The sequence below is a fragment of the Neopelma chrysocephalum genome, unplaced genomic scaffold (genome assembly GCF_003984885.1).
Source record: "Neopelma chrysocephalum unplaced genomic scaffold, ASM398488v2 Primary Assembly neopelma1_23, whole genome shotgun sequence".
Taxonomy (NCBI): Eukaryota; Metazoa; Chordata; class Aves; order Passeriformes; family Pipridae; genus Neopelma; species Neopelma chrysocephalum.
The window spans coordinates 31,493,356-31,513,436 of record NW_020897691.1 but is presented as its reverse complement, the minus strand read 5'-3'; the positions used below and the strand labels follow the sequence as shown (position 1 = coordinate 31,513,436).

The window sequence follows — 20,081 nt, the reverse complement described above, 5'->3', positions numbered from 1 at the left end:
CAATTTTTTACCGAAAGGCTCTTTCAAGTTACAGAGATTATGCTGATCTGACCTTTACTTACAAAGCAGGTAGTGGCAGGATGTAGGATCAATAGTGTAGACAGCATTTGCATCATAGTCTCGGGTGTAATCTCCATCGAGTGTGTTTGTTTCCCATGGTTTTGTTTCACAGTAGAATGAATAATGTGAAAGTGGAGGTAGCAGTTGTAAAGTCTTACTTTCTACTTACCCAGCAGTCTCCCATCAAAACACGAGGTTTAGCACAATGAAGTTTGTTCTCTTACTCTGTGTCAGGCTGTTTGTCAGTGAGGTATGTTAGCCAAATATAACTACCCAGCCTCCTCTGCTTTCCAGCGTCTGTTTGGTTGAATCACGCCATGAATGACACCATGACACATTTGTGGGAGGATTGTTTGTGAGAAAAAGGGAAACAAATTTGACACTTGAGTTTACCAAGTTGTGGGAGCACAGATGCTTATCACTGCCAAATATGCGGAGCTGAGGTCAGGGAAATGTGTCAGAGAAAGCAAAGCAGCCTTGAAGCAATTTTTTTAAAGCTGTCTGGCAGAGAACACGCATGAAATACTGTTATAGCTGAGCAGGATGCTGCTCTCCTTCCTCTATTCCCTTAGGATTTCCTAGTCCCTTTCCTCATTCCAGGCTCAAATAAGACATTGCAGAGTATGCTTCTCTCCCATCTTCCCCTCTCCTTCATGGGTTCCCTTAGGGACCTCAGCCCCTCTTTTCTGGGGACTAGTGACAGCAACAGCAGCAGTGGGAAAATGTCCCTTTTGGATGTCCTTGCAATCTTTTTGCTTGCTTCTCTACAAGACTGACACTTTCACATTTCATGCTTCTGCATGGGAAGGTGTAGATGTGGAGCAGGTCTGATCAGCCTGAGTGTACAGACATATGGGGAAGCTGGGAAAACTCTTAAGGGTAATTTCAAAAATCCTGTGCTGTATAGGGTGTAGGAGATCCTGTGACAAAAATTGGAAAAGAAGAATTGTTTGGACTCAGTTGGTCTGTGTGGTTAGATAATAAATTCTACAAAGAAGAGTAAAAGAGACCTGTGGGGAGAGAGAATGAGGAAGAGAATAAGAGAATGCAGAGGATACTGGAGATTGAAAATAAGAAAAGCAGATTAAAGCAGGAAGCCAAAACAGAAAATACATTTCTAAGAACCAGGGGACAGGAAGGGGAAAATTCCCAATAAACAGAATAGTTTGAGCAGTGAGAAAGATGAATGAAAATAAAAATATGTTTGCATAGTAGATGAATAGTTTATACAATGAAATGTAAATTCATGTGGACAGTCAAACTCAATCCATTCTCTTATTTTTCTCTGTGGCTGCTAAGTCCTGGAAGATCTGTGTTTCCTGCTGTGTCTAAATGATACTCCTGGGTCTTTCTTTTAAGGAAGATGCTCAAAGGAAGCAGTGCTGTATTTTGGTTGATTTAAACAATCATTTATCCTTTGTGAAATGAGAAATGCAAAATTAATGGCAGGGATGTACCATCTGCTGTTTTTTAACGTGAATAAAAGCTAGTGTGTTGGGACAATGTGTAAGCCCATGGTAAGCATGGAAATAAAGAAAATGTTATGTTGGCTATAGCCAGTAGATCCTCTCATTGACTGAAGCATCATGTTTCTCCCTGTGTCCTAGCAATGTTGAACATAATTTCTTGAGGGCAATGAGTGTTTCCTCCTTGGTGAGGAGGTTGAGTGTTTTATGGCTATTTTTCTCATTCCTTTCAGGGATCTCTTGCTGTCTGTGGCACTTGGCCAGGTACTCTCCCTCCTTATCTGTGGCATTGGTCTCACGAGCAAGTATTTGTCAGAAGATTTCCATGCCAACACACCTGTTTTTCAGAGCTTCCTCAATTATATCCTTCTATTCTTGGTCTACACAACAACACTAGCCGTCAGACAAGGTAAGTGTCTCTCTGAGATTGTTTTGTAGAAAACAGCAAGGATAAACACTTTTGCAGAACAACAACAAGCAATATGATTTAGACACAAACCCCATTAATATTTGTTACATATTTACATTACCTAGTAATACTTATTGGATGAACTGAAAAAAAACCCAACAAATCTTCATTAGCAAAGAATGACTCGGTAGACGGCAAGGATCGGGGTGCTACTTAAAAGCTAAAAGAAACATCGGTACTTTTGAATTCCTAATTGTTCCTATGGGAATGCTCCTCTTACACCACAAACATATGCTTGGGGTTCATTTTGGATTTGACAGCATGCCTTGCTGGGAAATATTGGTATGCTTTACATCTTACATACACTAAGGAGAGCTCAGATGCAATCAAAGAGCTTGCTAGTTCAAGTTGCCAATCAACACAATTCAGTAGTTTGCTATTAGAAAGAAATAGCAGACAATTTTTAGCTATTGAGAAGTAGGAGATGAAAGGAGGGAATTCGGGATGATATCTCTCTGGGGTGCTATGTGGGCAGAGCAGCTCTACAGTCCTGCCGCTGCTTTGCCACAAAGCCTGTGTAACCAGTCTGACCTCTAAAATGAGAAATGCATTATAGTGTGCTTTGTACTGCTATCTAATGATCCTCTGTTTGAAAGTCTATATATAATATGGGGGGGTTGTACCTTTCCTGCTCATCCCTCCGATCTTTGAGATTCAGTATGTAGATGAGGTGTAGGAGGTGAATGCATTTAAGTACATTTCTCACCCACTCTTTTTTTTTCTTTTGTAATCATTTTATTTATTCACCTTCACAGAGCACATAGATTAGAAGCAAAATAAAAGAACAAAAATGTCATGTGTTCTCCTGACATAAAGAGGGAAGGGCTCTCTGGAAGAAAAGAACTACAAAGTGTATTAGGCTGTGGTACCTTTATCAGCATGCTGAAAAGTTCACGTTTTCTTACAGGAACAATTATTTTTGGATCGTTCTTTGATGTTACATCTTTTGATGCTTTGGGAACAATCCTGGAACTTAAGTTCTTCACTCATAGTACAGTCTTGTGATACAATGCTATAAAGGGTTCCAAAGCAGGAAGGACTTAATATTCATGCAAAAACTAAACAGTCAAAAATATACTGCTCTACTCCAGCACAAAGCACTTAAATGTGTTACAACTTAAGTTTTATAAACATTGGTCTCCACTGACATTTTTCAGAGGCAATGAAGTCCAATCTGCAGAGGAAATGTTGGCTCTTATATAAGGAGAGATTGCTTAGGCAGTGTTTCACTGTCTTGGTATTTCAGTTTGTGTAGGGAGAAACATCACCTCATGCTTTGCTCTGCAAAGGGTTTAAAACGTGTTATTAGTAGCATCTTTATGGAGATCTGTGTTTAAAAATAATTCTTCTGAGTGTAGGATTGCCTAGATGTTCATAAGTTCTGTCCCAGAAATGTCCTTCTTGGGACTGATTTAGATACTGTGGAAGGCAAGTCTCTATGACTTTTAAATAGATTTTACTTTTTTTTGAAAATTCTGGCTTATGAGAGGGTTTTTTCATATACATACTTCATTCTGCTGGGCATTACAGGGGTTTATTTAGAATAATGTTTGATACCTGGTATATATTGACATTTAAAAAATGCTATCAAGCACTCTGCTTTACACATATAAAAATATGTATTAAAATGGTACTTTATAAATAATTTTCTGACTGTTGAAAAACATGGTGGCAGGCTAAAGAGAGTTTGTCAGAGCTATCTGTTGTGCCGATACGATAGGGTTTGGAACTAAATGGAAAAGTGTTAGGGATATGTGGAAAATATTTTCTGGACAAGCGAGAAGGGTTGGGGAAGATGTTTGAACAGGCCTGTGGTTGAATACAGACCATATGAGCAACCAGAGTACACGCAGAGTGTACCAATGGAATAGTGTGGATATGCAACTGTCAAAAAAAAAACCCAAAACCCAAAAAAGACCGTTTGGTCCAAAAAAAATCCAGAACAAAATTGGCTACAGAAGTCATGAAAGCAGTGATCCAGGCACTCAGCATAACATTCCTGCTGGATGGTATAGTATTACACAGTCAACTTATTTACTTGACATTTAATATTGCCAAGTGATTGAGCCTGACATTGTCTTTTTGCTTGTGTATTTATTCAAGTTCATTATCTGTGTTTGTTCCACTAAGACAGTTTTTCTAGCAGCTCTAATCATTTGTCCATTAACAGATGGATATCACACTGGTATTGTAGGGAATGATTCTGTTCTGAGTGCTGAGAACATCCAAAGGCTTTTTATTTTCAAAAGGTATTCTTCTACTCCATATGCAAGATTGAAGATTCTTTTAACTCTCCTCTTTCTCCTTCAGAAACCAAACCATCATAAGTTCGTTGGTAGTAAAAAGCAACTGCATCCCTTTGTCTTTTTCTTCGCTTGCTTTCTTAGTCTCTGGGGTTTTTGCTGAATGTACTGTTTAAGGAGGTGTCACTCGAGGTAGGCAAAAAACCCCTTAGTTCACTGTAGGACTGAAAGCTGTAATTTCCTGAGTCATAAAGAATTCTTATTTCTTTAGAGACTTCTTCCAAATTTTGATTTACTGTGGATGCCCTTTGACTTAACTGTCCCTTGATGTTCATATCACCCCATACATACTCCCTGAGTGATAATGAAAAGGTAGAATTTGCACTGGTCTCTGAAAATCATCATTAGCAGATGATTAAAGCCTCCTCCTGATTCCTGAGCTTTTTGGGCTAAAGCCTTCTGCAATGAATGCTCAACTTCCAGTAGCTAAAGTTAGCCCATGGGAACCAGCAGCTTGCACTACATTTTTATTTTTCATGTTGAGACTTTTTTTCCCAAAATAATTTTAGCACAGCACTTTAATGGATGCAAAGGTTAGGACTACCACCTTGCAATGCATCCACATAGCATCAGAGAGTGTAGGAGATGCTCAGTCCTGCAGATGTCAGAATTTCCTGAGTATTTTAAGCTTCATTCCATGTTAAGAAAAAAAAAAAAAGGAAGAGCTTGTGCTGTAGCTCTTGATGAGGAACCAGTTTGAAGGTAGACTCAGTAGTTTTAAGCAGTGAAGTCCATGTAAGTAGGGCTTTTCATCACCTCATGACCAGAAATAAAAAGTGACAAAACTGTTGAAGGAGATCTGTTCTTGTGAGATTTTCATATAAGTCTTGAAACATGGATACTACTCAGGCAGAGATCATGAAAATGTTAAAGAATTTGTCTAAACTGGAATTTTTCTGATGCAAAATCCAACCATTATTTCTATCAATTGAACTTCAAAGTTCAACCATGTATCTGGAATTTAGAAAACTTTCTCTTTTATCCCAGATATTTTAATGCTTTTTAAAAATTTATTTTGTTTTTTAATTTTTTTTTCTGTTATGTAATTTTAAGTTGAACTTATGATTGCCCTAAAGAGGTTTGTGTGAAGGTTCTTCACAGTTAGGAATGCACAGAATCAGCCATGCAAAGGTGCCAGCAGCCACATACCCACAAAGATGTATCCACTAGAGCACCCAGTCCAATGCTCATTAATGCACCAGTGCTGAGATCTGAATATTATTCTTTAGGAGTTTTCTTTATATGAGAATGATGCTGTAAAATTAATGTCACTAATGGAACATGATAAGGCAATGAATGTTGTTATGTTTTATCTGGCTGATATGCCAAGCATTTAATAGGTAATAAGGACCTCCTTAGTTCCTTCTCTTGAGGTTCTCCTCTTGTACCTATTGTTTTCACAGCCAAAACTTGTATTTGTCTGTGGTAACACCTCTCAACTGAGAAGAAGGTTTTAACACATATCGTCTCACCTCAGTCTCCTTGTTAGCAGAGGATTCTGAGCAAATCTTATCAGGATACTTCTGTATACTCCTTTGGGCTGTGTGTTATTATTAGTCAAGGAAAAGAAAAGCCTTGGCTATTAGTCATAAAAGCCTCCTATCTATGAAATGGAGCTGTGGGACATAGAGCTGGTGGAGATTTTTTTTTAGCACCTTAAAAAACATTAAGTGGGAAATTTTCCATAGTAATCCAGAAGGTATTAATTGCTAACGGTCAACATAGGTGCAATCATCAGCAGCTTACCATCAAAAATAAGTTATTTCTAAAAGCCACATCATATATGCTACAAATGAAAACAATGCGTCTACTAGACAACATTTTAAAAAGAAAAAATATGAAACAGATTTTTTTTTTATTTTCTGGAAAACAAGAAATGAGGGAGCCATGGAGATGTCTTCTGCACAGAAGGGAACCATAAGGTCTGAGTACAGGATTCTGTGCAAGTAGGGCTCCACATTGCAAGCTGTTTCTTTAATTTTAGTGCAACAAGTTACTGAGTATTTTCATCCCATCATTAGTGAGAGATGGCAATAATTTGCTAGTTCAGAAATGTTTTTATGAATCTCTATGTCTGAATGAACTCTGCTTCTAGGCCAAGTGATAAGGTTATAGCATATGTCAACGGAAATATGGTGTTCCCTAGAGTAACTGTAGTGTCTTAGATTTGACATATGATCAAATGTGCCCCTGAGTCAGCTAGAGTCCTATGAGACTATTATGATTGCAGACCTGTTGCTGACATATCATTTTTATGCATTTCTATCTCAGATTGGTTTATGACATTAGTATCTCAGCCATATGTTAATTCTTGATTTATCTGCTGTTCAAATGTGTATCTCCATTTAGATACATGGCACCCCTCCACAATATCCTTCCTACTTCACCAAAATTGACCAAAACCAACTACTTGAAGGATAGTAGAGCACTATATAGGACTTGCTTTGTTTTATTGCAGTGCTTGTCAGCTATTTATTGAATGATAGAAAGGGTAGATGCCTCTTTTTACTTAATTTCATTCTAGTAGCGAAGTTATATTAACACAAAGATAGTATTGTGCACTTAGGTAGACATAACAGAATTTCTTTTGTATTAACACCTTTTTTTGTCAATTGCCCATAAGAATATGCCTGGGAAAGACAGCAAGTACATGATTTAAGCTGATCAAACTATATTAGATATCATGTACTTTGGACAATATGTGTTGTACCATTGAGATGAAACGTCTTCTGGAAAGGCATCGATCCCATGAGAATTTTCAATCAGGAGCCTTCAGAAATAAGCCTTCAGAAGCCTTCTCTTCACTGAACATGGCAGGGAGTTATTTTGATTAGAGAAGATCCATTTCAACATTGTTCAGTTTCCTAAATATACTCATGCCACTGCTGTAGAACGAAGAGCTTGGTTATCCCTCCAGTGTTGAACTACATATTCAACAAACGGCAGCCAAGTAGCTTTATGGTCCTATCTGCCTGTGATAGAAGTGGTCCTCGGTCCCTCAAGGAAACCACCCAGCCCAAACACTGGCCTGCAAACCATGGCAGACATTGCAAGAAGCTGTGCCATTGCCCTTGAAGCACAGGGAAAGGCACATCAGGCTGGCCCACCTCTCCCTTTTGACAAAGGTATGTAGAGATAGGACAAGGAAAAGTAAAACTGAAAGTAAGTTTAGGTTAGATATTAGGAAGAAATTCTTTACTGTGAGAGTGATGAGGCACTGGAACACATTGCCCAGAGAAGCTGTGGATGTCCCATCCCTGGGAATGTTCAAGGCCAAACTGGGTGGGGCTTTGAGCAACCTGATCTGGTGGAAGGTGTCCCTGCCCATGGAACGGGGGTTGGAACTGGATGATCTTCAAGGTTCCTTCTGACCCAAACTATTCTGCGATTCTATGATTCTCATGCCCCTCCCAGTGCAAGGGGCCACACTAACCCTGGGTTGTAAAAATGAAACACAGCAGCAAGCATGGCTTGGGACCAGCAAAAAATAATGACCTTCAGGTCTTTGGTATTCTCATAGCAGCACTGCAGAATCTCCCTGCTGTGTTACACATTGCTGTCTGCAGTGCACTTTCTCCTAATTACTCTGGGCTTCTAATTAGGGATGCCAAACTGTGTGGGATATGTTTATTATGAAAATGGCCAGCCAAACAGTCCTTTTTTCTGGGCTTTGAAGAGCCCTTTTCATATTCATAGGGAATTTTGTACTCTAGGAGAAATGAAACTAGAATGCTGGCTATTTTCAGGCACTTCGAATTGCAGGGATCTTTTTTGTAATGTGCAATTTTCAGTTTTGGATAGCATGCTCACAGGAGCAAGAATTATGATATGTTATGTATTTGGAATTTGCCAATCACATCATGGACACCACAGCAAGCTAGCTAGAAAAAAACCAGTATGACTAGAGCCAGATTCTGTTCAGTTCCATTTACATAATAATTGTGTTCGTGTTTGAATTTTCTTTCTACTTTCAATTGAGTTTTTAAAATTTCCTTTTATAAAATGCTGAATGTTGCTGCTCTCTCTACTGAATGAACCTTTTACTCTGTAGGTGATAACAATTCAGTGAGCTATAAAACTTTTCAGTATGTATAGTTTTCCTACAGGACCTCGAGATCCTATTCTTTATGCTAGTTGCCCTAAACCACAGAATTTCCTTTCCTAGTCCAGTGAAGTCTTCTTGCATTCTTAGCCATAATACAGAAATAGATGCAATTTCAACACAGTATGATTATTCCACATAGCTGGTAGAAAGACAGGGTAAAAAAGAAAAGATAGACCGTGTTGGTGATACAAAGATGGGGTTAAAACCAGTAGAACTTGACCTCTCAGTCTTTTGTTTTGATTTGTTTTGCTATTCCTAGCAGAGAGGTTGGGTGGTATTTTTTAATACTCAGGGTTTTTCACTGTCAGCTGTCCTTGTTGCACCGAGCAGGAGACTGATGCTTTCTGCTTTGGCCTGTTGCTCCTTTCTACCCACGCAAAGGACCAGGCATCTCAGGGAATCTCAGGGCTTAGTCAATTTTTATTTTCATCAGGTGTGTTCTGCTTTGCCAGCTGTTTAACAAGGTACAAATAAGCACATACTGAGAGGAATCCTGGCCCCAAACATAGGAAAAATATGCTGGCGGGTAAAGGCTCAAAAAACCCCTCAGCTCTTTTGAGTGTTGTTATTTCTCTCAGTGAGGTGCTCCTGATTGTTAGGTTAGGCACTTGCTGTCCGAACCCACAGCATGCATCCTGTGTTACAAAATATCTGTCCTTCTTTTAATCCTGGCCAAAGCAGCACAGTCCATCCTCTTGCATCGTATCATTAGAATAAATCATGACATCCCACAGCACATACAAGCTGAAAATTGGAAAGCACTGTTCTAAAGGAATGCAGGTGGCAGCAGTTAAGCATGAGCGCTGTATGTCATGGTTTAATGATGCAAACACTAATACAATCATGATAACCCCAAAGCAATAAAGGCCAGGCCTAATCAAGCGTCCGTGCTGTAGCGTTCTCTGTAGTAGTATTTCTTGATCCCTGATGCAGCTCATTCAGTCCAGAGAGGCCTCTTGTTTTACTAGGTTGCTTTCAAAATAGCTTTGATGCTAAAAGAAGTATCCTTTGTGCCATCGGAGACAAATGATGCAAGAGGGCATTGAGTGAAAGGATAGGAGCACCTCATTTTTCCTGTGCCTGCTGATGCAGACAAGAGCACAGAAACAAAAGGGTATTCTCTTACCATCCTCTTGACCTAAATGAGAAAATGGGAGGTCTCCACTCAGAGAGTAAATTTGCTCTAAGGTTGCATGTGAACTAGGAGTACCTCTCTTTGTAAAAAAGTCCCTGGGAGATTCAAATTGGGCAGTTCAGGTCACTCTCACTTCAGGAAGCTCAGACCCAGTCATCTTTGTGGCTGCCAAGTTTATACCCTCAACCCATACCTTCCTGACACAGCATTCAGAATCGCACCATGGTTCAAAGAATGGTGCGTATTTTATGAGAGCAAACCTTACAGGCACTATGTGCAGTGAGCGTGAAAGGGATGCTGAGCTTTAGGCTGGCCAGCATCGTGGGTGATGAACCATGTTTGCATCAAGATGCTGTATCACTGCTGTGAGGCAATGTCTATACTGAATATACTACTTGAGAAAAAGCCAGTTTTACCCTGGAGGTACATTCATTTTAGGAATATTTAGCCAGCTGTGGTCATTCCATGCCAGTAAGTCCATAAATAGGAACCACAGATGTAATAATATGGGAAATGATATAGTTACTCAGCTCACAGCTGCAACATCACAGGTAGCTAGTGGAATTTAGCAGAATCAAAAAAACCTCACAATGTGGTGTTTTATACTGTTATGCTTTTCTTGGTGATGCCAGCACCTAAATCTGAGACTTGATGCAAATCTGTAACATATATTTACAAGCATTTATGTTTGGATCAGGATTTAGACTTTGTGGCTGAGCCTGGAAAGTTGTCTCCTTACTCACTTTTCCAGGAGCCCTGCCAGCCCTTCAAACACAGTGCTAATTTGAACACAAGTTTGTGAGTTCCTGTTTCAGAAGATAAGCCTCATCACTGGAAGGCTGAGTGGGCAGGCTCAAGGAAGCTCTGAGGAAGTGCAGTTTGAACCACTTTTGCATCTTGGCTGCTTGATTTTTGTCCCCATCTCTGCAGCTGCCATTACGTATATTTGTACCACAGATTCAGATAGGGGCACAAATGTTGTAAGTAAAAGAATCAAGGCTTTTGAGCACGTGGAAAGCAAGGTATTGTAGGGTATGGTCCTGGAAGTACTCAGACAGTGAGCACATACCAAGCTTTGAAATTTAGTCCACAGTATCAGAGTATTGCATGGGGAAGAATGTTGCTCTCAGTAATTTTGTTTGAGGGTAGAGAAGCTCCCTATCTAGCCCAGGTTGCTGCACAGTATGTAAAATAATAAATTGCCTCTTAAGGATGTGAGCTGAATCACAAACATTTTATTTTTTGTACAATTAAGGGATAACTGTCCTTTGTAATGCTAGTATATGAGTCTGACACTTTTTAATACATAAACATCTCAAGTACTGTTTGCAAAACCAACCATCCCTTCCCACTTCAATGAGGAAAGTTAATGGTTCTGATAAAATACCCTTGATCCTACAGTTGTAAGCAGAATGCAGGGATTGTCTCTGCCGCTTCATGCAGTATCAGTATTTCCCTGTGATTTATTGAATATTTAAACATTCATCAATTCAAACAGCTAGCCAGGGTAGCAGGATCCACATTCAGCACACGTAGCTTCAGTGTTCATACAGGAGATTTGAAGTGTGGTTACAAGATGATAACTGTATTGCCTGAAGGAGATAAGTCCCACTGCCAGAATGGTGCTTTGTATGTAATTAGTGTAAAAATTCAGAGGAATAGAGTTTATCCTTGAGATCGCCTTTCTCATTAAAAACAATCATAATGAAAGAACAAAGTGGTCCCTGCAGTGAATTGGATTGACTTCCTAAGTTTTCATTGTCAAAGACTCAGTATCATCCCATTTTGCAGAGCCCAGTTCTAATCTGTACACAAGACTTGCAGCAAAGTCCCTATGAAGACCATCCCTTGAAAGTACTACCTTTTCTAAAATAAAGACTGTGAGACAACATGAATCAAGGGAATAAAAAGTTTGCTAGTAGCATAAAGCTCTATTTTCAACTTATTCTTCTGGCTGACACTTAGTCCTAACACAAGCAGTGATTTTCTCTTCTTTCATGTCCATTATTACCAGAGTAATGCATATAATTACTGTTACAACTAAACACATCTTTCAGGCAAAAATATACAAATATCCTATAAGTTTATCTACCATTTTGTAAGCCTGTTTTTTCATTTATATTTGGCTGAGCATTGGCATATGGTTAGTTTGAGCTCCTGTTGCATTTCTGGATGATAGTGCTATAATAATAGCAGCTTCATCTGAGAGAATGTTTATAAATGTAGCACTCAGTATGCAAGTTGCTGTTGTGCTGTGTGCTCTCCCTTCTGCTCATAAGCTGCCAAGCACAGGTGGGAGCACCAAGTCACTTCTGGAAGATGCTTGGAGTGCAGGGACCTGGGGACTCACCTGTTAGCTTAGGTGTCCCTTTGGCTGCAACATTTCTTCACAAACATTGAGGATGCTTTAGACCCAAGTCACTGCAGAATAGAGCAGCTCAAGGACATTAGCAACCAGCTCTGTTAGAACCTCCCCCTACATTATTTCTTTTGATTTAGCATTAAAGAGAAAAGGTGAAGGATAATATATGCTGTCTAGCAGCCTCCTCCATTTCTTGCAAATGTTTCCCTGATGAGAGGAGGAATCTTTGAGGGGAAGGTGGGAGTTCTTTGCTGACAGCAATAGTGAGCTCACCAAATACACAGGGGAGGGAGAGACCATGTGTATATCTCAAAGGAGCACTTATTCTTTAGTTTTCAGTTATATGATAGTGACAGTCAATTCACAGGGATATTTTTGTAACTGTTACAGAAATATAACAAATAAGGTTTCAAAGGAAAATTATGCATCTGTGCCTTCTCTGAGTTAAATATTCATGAACTTGCTTCTGCGCAGCTACTAGAATGTTTACATAATATCATTTGTCCATGCTTCTCTGATTATCTGTCTGCGATCTAATACTTGGTTTTGTTTTGGTTGATTATAAGGGAGGTTTTAATACCCCAGAGTAGGGGTGGACTGTCACTGTTTTAATAAAGTGGATGTGCACTTATTGCACCATTGATGATGTAAGTGAAGGAGGTGCATGTTCATGACCATAAATTATGATATATGCTGTTTGTTTTCCTTGCTATTTGAAATCTTTGGTTTGAACATGTCTTTGAGTGTCCTATTAAAATTTCAGCTGCTTGGTGTAGAAAAAGAACAATTAGTGCATTATTTCTTATGTTTGGAATGTAAGAGATTTGTTTCCTTTTTAAAAGGAAAATTTAAAAGGACCTGAGGTGGTTTGCATTCGTAGAGTTTTACTGTGCACACACATCTAACTATATACATGCATACATATAAAAAACCACCACCTATGTATTATCAGTAGAATTTATTTTTAGTATTATTTTATATTGCTTATCACCTCAAGATCCCAGTGAACTTTATCTCTTCCTGAGCTAGGCTTCATGCTTATTTGGACAGGCATATGATAAGAAACAGGCCATGGTGTAACCAGGAACATCTCATGTCCACTCACAGCTTTAAAATAATTCAAAGAGATGAAATGCCGTAAAGGGGACAGAAACTTGCCGTGCTTTCCATGGGAACCAAGTTGCCAGTGAGCTCTTTCCAAGCATGGGGGTGAATTCCTGAATGCATGGACGCTGATGAAAGGACCCTATGGAGTCTTTTGCAACAGTGTACTGAAATCATGGGTTAAATTTTGTCTTAAGACAAAATATGTCTCGTGTTAAGACTGTATTTCAAAACTGAAGAGAGTAGCAAAAACACTTGAAGGACTCCAGAGAATTTCTGACGCTCTCATGACTGAGCCAAACCTCATCTTATAGAAATGCATGCTGGGAAGGGGTTCCTGCTAAATCTGAAGATAAGAGATCTCAATGAACTTGGCCATTGAACCAGGCAGCCAGCACTCACTGGGTTGAGATCATTGGGTTGAGTGCTTTCTGAGAAAACCAGGTAGATGACGGAGGGTAGGGTGGCAGGAGCTGAAGTTACAGAGGCAGCCTCACAGTAGGAAGTCTGAGTAAGAAACACCTTAAGTGGAGGCTGGAAATGGTCCTACCCTGGTGCAGTCCTGAACACTGGTGCGTGAGGAATCACAGCATGTCAGGTGGGCAAGGTGGAGAAATCATGTCAAGGGACAAGCACGTTGTATCAAAAAGCATATGTCCTGATATTTTAGTTCCTGTTTAGATGATAACATGATTGGCATATATCACTGTCATATCCCAAGTGACATGTTCCTCTTCCCAGTGGTATTTTCCTATACCTACGCCAGACTGCTTCTCTTTGTGGGAAAGTACTCTCTTGAGGATGTATAAGGAAAGTAATAATCACTGGAAGTTACGGAACAGAAACTTTTCTCAACAAATTCCCCACACTGCAGTTGTAACAGTAAAATTGCATGGATAATAATACTTGGGAATGCTTATGGATCTACAGTGCATGATGATGTGAGATCTGTGCACTCAAACCCACCTGCTTTTTCTCTCATGAATGAAGTATTAGAAACGTGGGAATACAGCCACTTTTAATTTAGGAAGGATTTTGAATGTGTTTGTTTCTTCTATTGTTATTTGCTTAGAAAACATGAAAGAGTGTGTTTTAATCAGAAGAATATATCTGTGAAGTATGGAGCAAAATAAAATCAATAAAAAAGAAAGTAGGGTTCTTTTTTCTTTAATGGAAATGGCACACTGCAGAAAAGAAATGTGTTGCTGTTTCAAGGTGAGAGAATTCAAGTCATATCTCAGAACAACCTGCCTTTAAGAAGACAATGACTGTGGTATTTACAGTAGTATTTTTTCCTAATAATATAATGACTGCTGAATAGGATCCTTTTTCAAAATAGAGAGCACACTCACCTTTTCATTATGCAGCCCATTGAGATAAATATAAGATACAAGACAACACGGAAGTTTAGGCATGTATACATAACTACTTCCTCTCATATATGTTTACATTTCTATTAACAGAAGTGAATGATTGCAAGGAAGAGCTCCCAGAGTGACTGTGAAAGAATTGCACCATAACTATGCCTTGACAATAGAAACACTTCTAGCAGAGCTGACTCATTTCATACATAGGTTGTATCTCATTGTCTCTGTCTATAAAGATTGTATCCATGCCTAAAGCTGCCTGAAGACGTCATATTTATGACTGATTAGTTTCTCTTTAAAATCATCTCTGTGAAAACATTCTTGATTTAAAAGCAAGGTGCTTGATTCATTTGTCAAGCAGTGAAGAGAGTCATAGCCCTCTCCATGGGAAAAGGAGGGTGTCTAAAATGTAGAGGTGCTGTGTCAATGAACTTGTGTAGACAAGTGCAAAGAGCTTTCTATCAATAGTTATTTCTGAGCATATGTAGACAACAAGCATTTAAATAGATGTTAATACATATGTGCACCTGAAATTCCAAGTTAAACAGTCAAATAAACACAAAGCAACTGACACAAGAAAGAAAATCACATCTTTGAAATTTACACAGGATCTTTATGCTTAAAAGTTTCACAGTTGCCTTCAATTTCTGTTACATGCCCACCTGATAGTACAGCAGCAACTCATTCCTTGTTGGAAGCTGCTTACTGCAAATTGTCAGGTTCTATCAACTTTCCTTCTCAGTTTTTTCATAAAAGACTTGGGTTTCTTAGTTCAATATTTCGGATTTTGTCAGTAACCGACAAAATGTCATCTCCTTATTTCTTAATATTTTGAACAGTTTTATAAAAATGGAAATTAATTGTCAGCAGTCCCCATCATATGCATTACAGAGGCATTTCTTTGCATGCATTTGATGAAGCTTTTGTTTATTTCCATACTTTCCATTAATCCTACTTTGGTGAGGGAACAGTCTATCTTCTGTTAAAGACAATATTGAGAGATAAACTGCTTGTTTCTTCCAAAAAAATTTATATATCATATTATTACTATTTTGCACTGTTGCTTTTATTTTGTACTTTCTTGAGTTCTGTTTAATGTTTTATGGATTTAATTTGTTGCATACAGAGTAGTATTTATTGGACTTGACAAATTGGTTATAGATGCAAGCAACATTTAAAAGAAGAATAATTTTTCATGAAAACCTGGGTATTGAGAGAGAGATTTTTGGCAGGTCTAAAAAGCTGTAGAATTAAGAAAGTAGCAGGTGATAGGATCAATAGCAGTGATGTTTGTCATTGCCTTTTGCAGTCTCACAGACAAAGCTTACTATTTATTAGGTTGGAATTAATTAGTTGTAGAAGCCAAAATTTATATCTCTAGTGAAGAGTTATGAATCAATTACTGATAGTGATTTTCAACTGAAAATCATATCCCATATCAATAATTTAGCTGCAAAGTGGCATTCAGGAATAAAGCATTCCCCTTCATGGAATTTAGTAAACTAAATTTCTTCATTACAAATTAATTTTATTACCTATTAACTTTGCTATCTTCAAAGCAAGGACAATAAGTATTCTAGTAGGTACACTGATAGTAAGTATTTCAGAGCTTTAAATGATAGCAAGAAAGGGGTTTTCTTCGCTTTTTTTCCAAAATTATGTTAACTAGTGATACATACATGATCATAAAAAATAAAAAGACCTCCTAAATTAAACTTGCAGAGGACACTTTGTGACACAGTTGAACCACTGTGTCAGCAGTCACTAACAATTTTTAAAAACTGGTATTAGAAAAGTACATAAGGAAAATATTAACATGAGAAACTGTGTTTGGTGAAGTTTCAGGGAGACGTGGTCAGAGAAGGAGTTTTAAGGAAAGTTGTCAGACATCCGCAAGGTGAGGAAGCTCAGGAAACACATATATTCACTTTGAAAACTACCCTTCCGTGCCAGGAGCATCTTTAACAAGAGGATTATTTTTGCTGTATTGGACCATTTCCTATGCCCTAGGCACCAAGCCAATAGGTGTGTGACAGAGCTGCACAGTCACAAAAGAGGCATCCCAAAGATTGTAGTCAGCATTTTCTTCTGAGTAAAGAAAACACAGAAGTGTTTCCACCAATACTGCCGAGATACCTCCTCAAGAGCTGCCTTAGGTCATTCTTCCTCTCTAGCTGTCAAGTGTTCCCAGCATGGGAAAGTGATACTCAATTAGCCATGTGTCACTGCAGAAAGGATTTGAAATATCTCTGCTGGAACTCTAGTTTGGTTGGTTTCGTTGACAAAGGGACTATGTAAGGGAACTGCTGTGGAAAGGGACTGCAGACAGGAGCACTTAAATGAAACAATTCCTCAAGGACTATTTCCTGAAGAACTGGTTTTCTCGACTTAGAATGGCACGGAGTCACAAAGTGACATTGCTCAGTGATCATGTCTTGTAAATGCTCTGAACTGCCCTGTTTCCAGTGGTGAGATGACAAAGAGGAGCAAAAAGGATTTTGGTTCCAGTATGTGGAATTAGAAATCTGGTTCCATGATATATCTGTGACTTGCCTCTGTCAGACCCAACAAGCAGGCACAGGCTGTGATACTTTGTGCTCTGGATCCCTGAATTTGCTGATGGCACAGTCTCCAGATTGTTACATGGTAACTGGCTGTTTGGACAGTCAGATTTGGTCAGACCAACCCTATCCAAACTGCAGATTTGTGGGATTTTGGCAGTAGTTTGGTTTAAGGACAAGAGTTGATGGCACGCCTTTCTAACTCCTTGACTCCCTCAGGGAAAAATTGTACAGGGAAAAATTGTCTTTTGACCTTGTCCAGTTCCAGTTGAAAAGACAAAATGAAATTAAGGCTGAAATAGACATGGCCACAAGTCTGAATGTGGACTTTAGGTTTAGGATTTGGTTGAACCTGGCAAAAAGCAAAATGCAGCACAAACTGATTTTTTATTTTGAGAACATAAATACAGTATTATCTTCCTGTAGCCTTCTGGAAAATTATGGAAATTGCATACAAAGAAATCTGTGAAGAGTTTGCCTGAACAGACAAACATGTAAATCAAGAAAACAAAGCTGTAATGAGCCATGGGAGCTGAGACCAAAACACTGATGTAGGCTTGCAGAAAGCTGAGTGAGTCAGCATGCCTGGAGAACAGCAGTTCTCATCCTCTGTGTAATTTGAGAGTCCTGTGTTGCATCTGTGATCAGAGGAATTCCCTACTGATTCCATTTTTCCTGTCATACTAAAATAATCTTTATGCTGCTCATGCTACTATCAGTGCCATCCAAAGCTTCGTTTCTCTTCTTGTTTCTGATTTCCTTTGTTTACAGAGTCCTTTTGTTTGTGTTAGGCTCCAGTCCCTGCTTACCTGTCTTATCCTATAAGCATTTTTATAATTTATTCCAAATATTACCTATAGATGGAAAATGCTTCTCAGCTGATTGCATCTTAGAAAGTATCCTCAAATTATGCATTTGATTCTGAGTCAGGCATTAGTTTCTTTTGCACTTACTGCATGTTAACATGTTAGGAACAATTTTTATTCTAATGCAGTTTCATATGGATAAAACTTAGTTACTATTTTTAGGAGAAGAAATGAAATGAATATCAAAGTAGCAGTAGTGGGTAGTATAAGGCATGCTGTTGTCAAAAGAAATGATACAATAAGACCAAGTCATGAGGTCATTTCTCAGGGCCTTTGTCTGAAACAATCAAAAGTATAGAGGACAAATATGTACTATAGAGAAAGAGAAAAAGGAAAAGTACCTGCATTTTAGAACAAGATTTTTTTCTGTCAGAGAGTTGCATTTTCACTATGTCAGTAATGGATTACATCCATGTCTAAAATACAGACAGAAGTTGAATGACATTTCAAAAGGATTTGATTTATTTTGAAGTCAGGCATTTCATTAACAGAGGTGATTCTGATCAGCTTTTGAGCTATGTGCTCTAGTAACGCAGACAAATTTGCATTTCTGTCTTTTTGAATTATAGTAAATATGAATAGTATCTTTTAGGGATTTGATGATTAAACATTTCATCACAAATACTGGTGCAGTTAATCTGAGCAGGATAATCTTTTCATAGCTGCTGCCATGGAAATAAAACCAATGAAGTTACGTTTGAAAGGTATGCCCCTTGTGGCTAGAGTTCAGTCAAGCAGAGAGTCTTAGGGAATTTGCAGATTCAGTGCTGTACAGCACAGGTTCCTGCAAGGCAGTAAATCACATCAGAAGCACACAGATTATCTGTCCATCCATCCATTACTCTGGTAGCTGAGTGCCTTTAAAAGCTATTTTATTCTAGACCCCATATGTTCAAATACATTACACAACACATTTAAAGTGTCAAAATCCTATTTCTAGCTTTGATTCAGTGTTTAACACTGAACAAGTTGTTTAAAGTATAATCTTAGTCTTGTTTCTCTGCTGTGGACAGGAAAGAAAATCAGCAGAGGCAGTGAAGCGAACTGCCAGATATTGTGCTTTGTACAAAACGGTGCTGCCAACTTTTATAGAACACTGTTGTAAAGAGATTCATGATAATAAACACTTGCCTGCGTTTTTATGAAAAACCTAATTTAATTTTGTCAACTGAAAATACCTCCTCTGAGTTTTCTAAGAAGTATGTTTCTTACATGATGGCAAAGAAAAGTGTTCAAACATGGATTCTCAATTTCTTCTTTTAATGCCAAGTTTAGTATGTTCAGCATAATGAGATTCGGTAAGCTCTCTCTCAAGTTTTGAATGAGATATCTCATTTGAAGAAATTTTTGAATGTCTGTGGTTGGCTGTACTGACAATGGTGCATGCCTGATTGATAGGTTCATTAGTTGCTACTCTGAAGAGGAGACTACACTTGCCTGCGCTCTTTTTGGCCAGAGGAAGATAAAATAATGACAAACCAGTGAAAAGACTGAACAGTGCTCCTGATGTTATGCCTAATGCATGCAGTTTGCCCACTGGTTCAAGCTTTTAGAAGTATAATGAAGTGTAGAGCCTTCACTGAGTGCAGAGGTGTCCCATGCCACCAAAAGCACACAGCCTGCCTATGTGTTGTTATGATGGCTATCTGCTCCCTGCACTTGTAAAAGAAAGAAAGTCTGCTGGCAGCAGGTACAGAATATGAAGGAGGATAAGATGCTATTTGCCACTTTTCACAGTCATCTTGTAAAACAAACTCCTTGGAACATACTGAACCGGTTATGATTTCCTAAGTGACTACTATGTGTCACACAGCACTCCTGCTGGAATCCAGTATCAGAAGACCCTATAGGTCTTGCAGCTTTAGTCTTGCAAGGGGTAACATAGGTGCGGCTATGTACTGGGTGATATGCACTTCCAATCCAGTTTAAAAGATTCTTTTCAAACTTGGTGGCCTGATGCCCCAGCAGTGGCCCCAGTTGTTCATTCTAAAACCAACTGTAATGATTTTACTGTCTCGCCCTCCCACTCAGCAACAGTATGTGGCAGTGTGTTCATTCCAGTAACAGTGAATCCTCATTTCCTGATTCTGAATGATCACCATCAATATTTTTCTGTCTGGCCTTGGCAGACTGCCTTTCATCTTCTGGCTCCAGTAAGTGAGCAGCTCCCCCTTCCCTGCTGTTCCCAGTTGCCTTGTTAAATCCATCACATTAGAAAGCTCAATTGCTGTGGTAACATGCAAGAAAAGCCACCTCATCGAGAGGCACTCCTGTGTCTCCATT

The 20,081-nt window shown here is 38.8% G+C and overlaps 1 protein-coding gene across 1 annotated transcript in view; it reads left to right on the top strand.

The window, feature by feature from the left end:
* The window catches only part of SLC35F1 (solute carrier family 35 member F1), a 242,447-nt gene that overhangs the window by 139,382 nt on the left and 82,984 nt on the right, over nt 1-20,081 (top strand). The window contains exon 2 of the mRNA XM_027692497.1: nt 1,760-1,935. Coding sequence (XP_027548298.1) covers nt 1,760-1,935 — 176 coding nt within the window. The remainder of the gene's footprint in view (nt 1-1,759; nt 1,936-20,081) is intronic.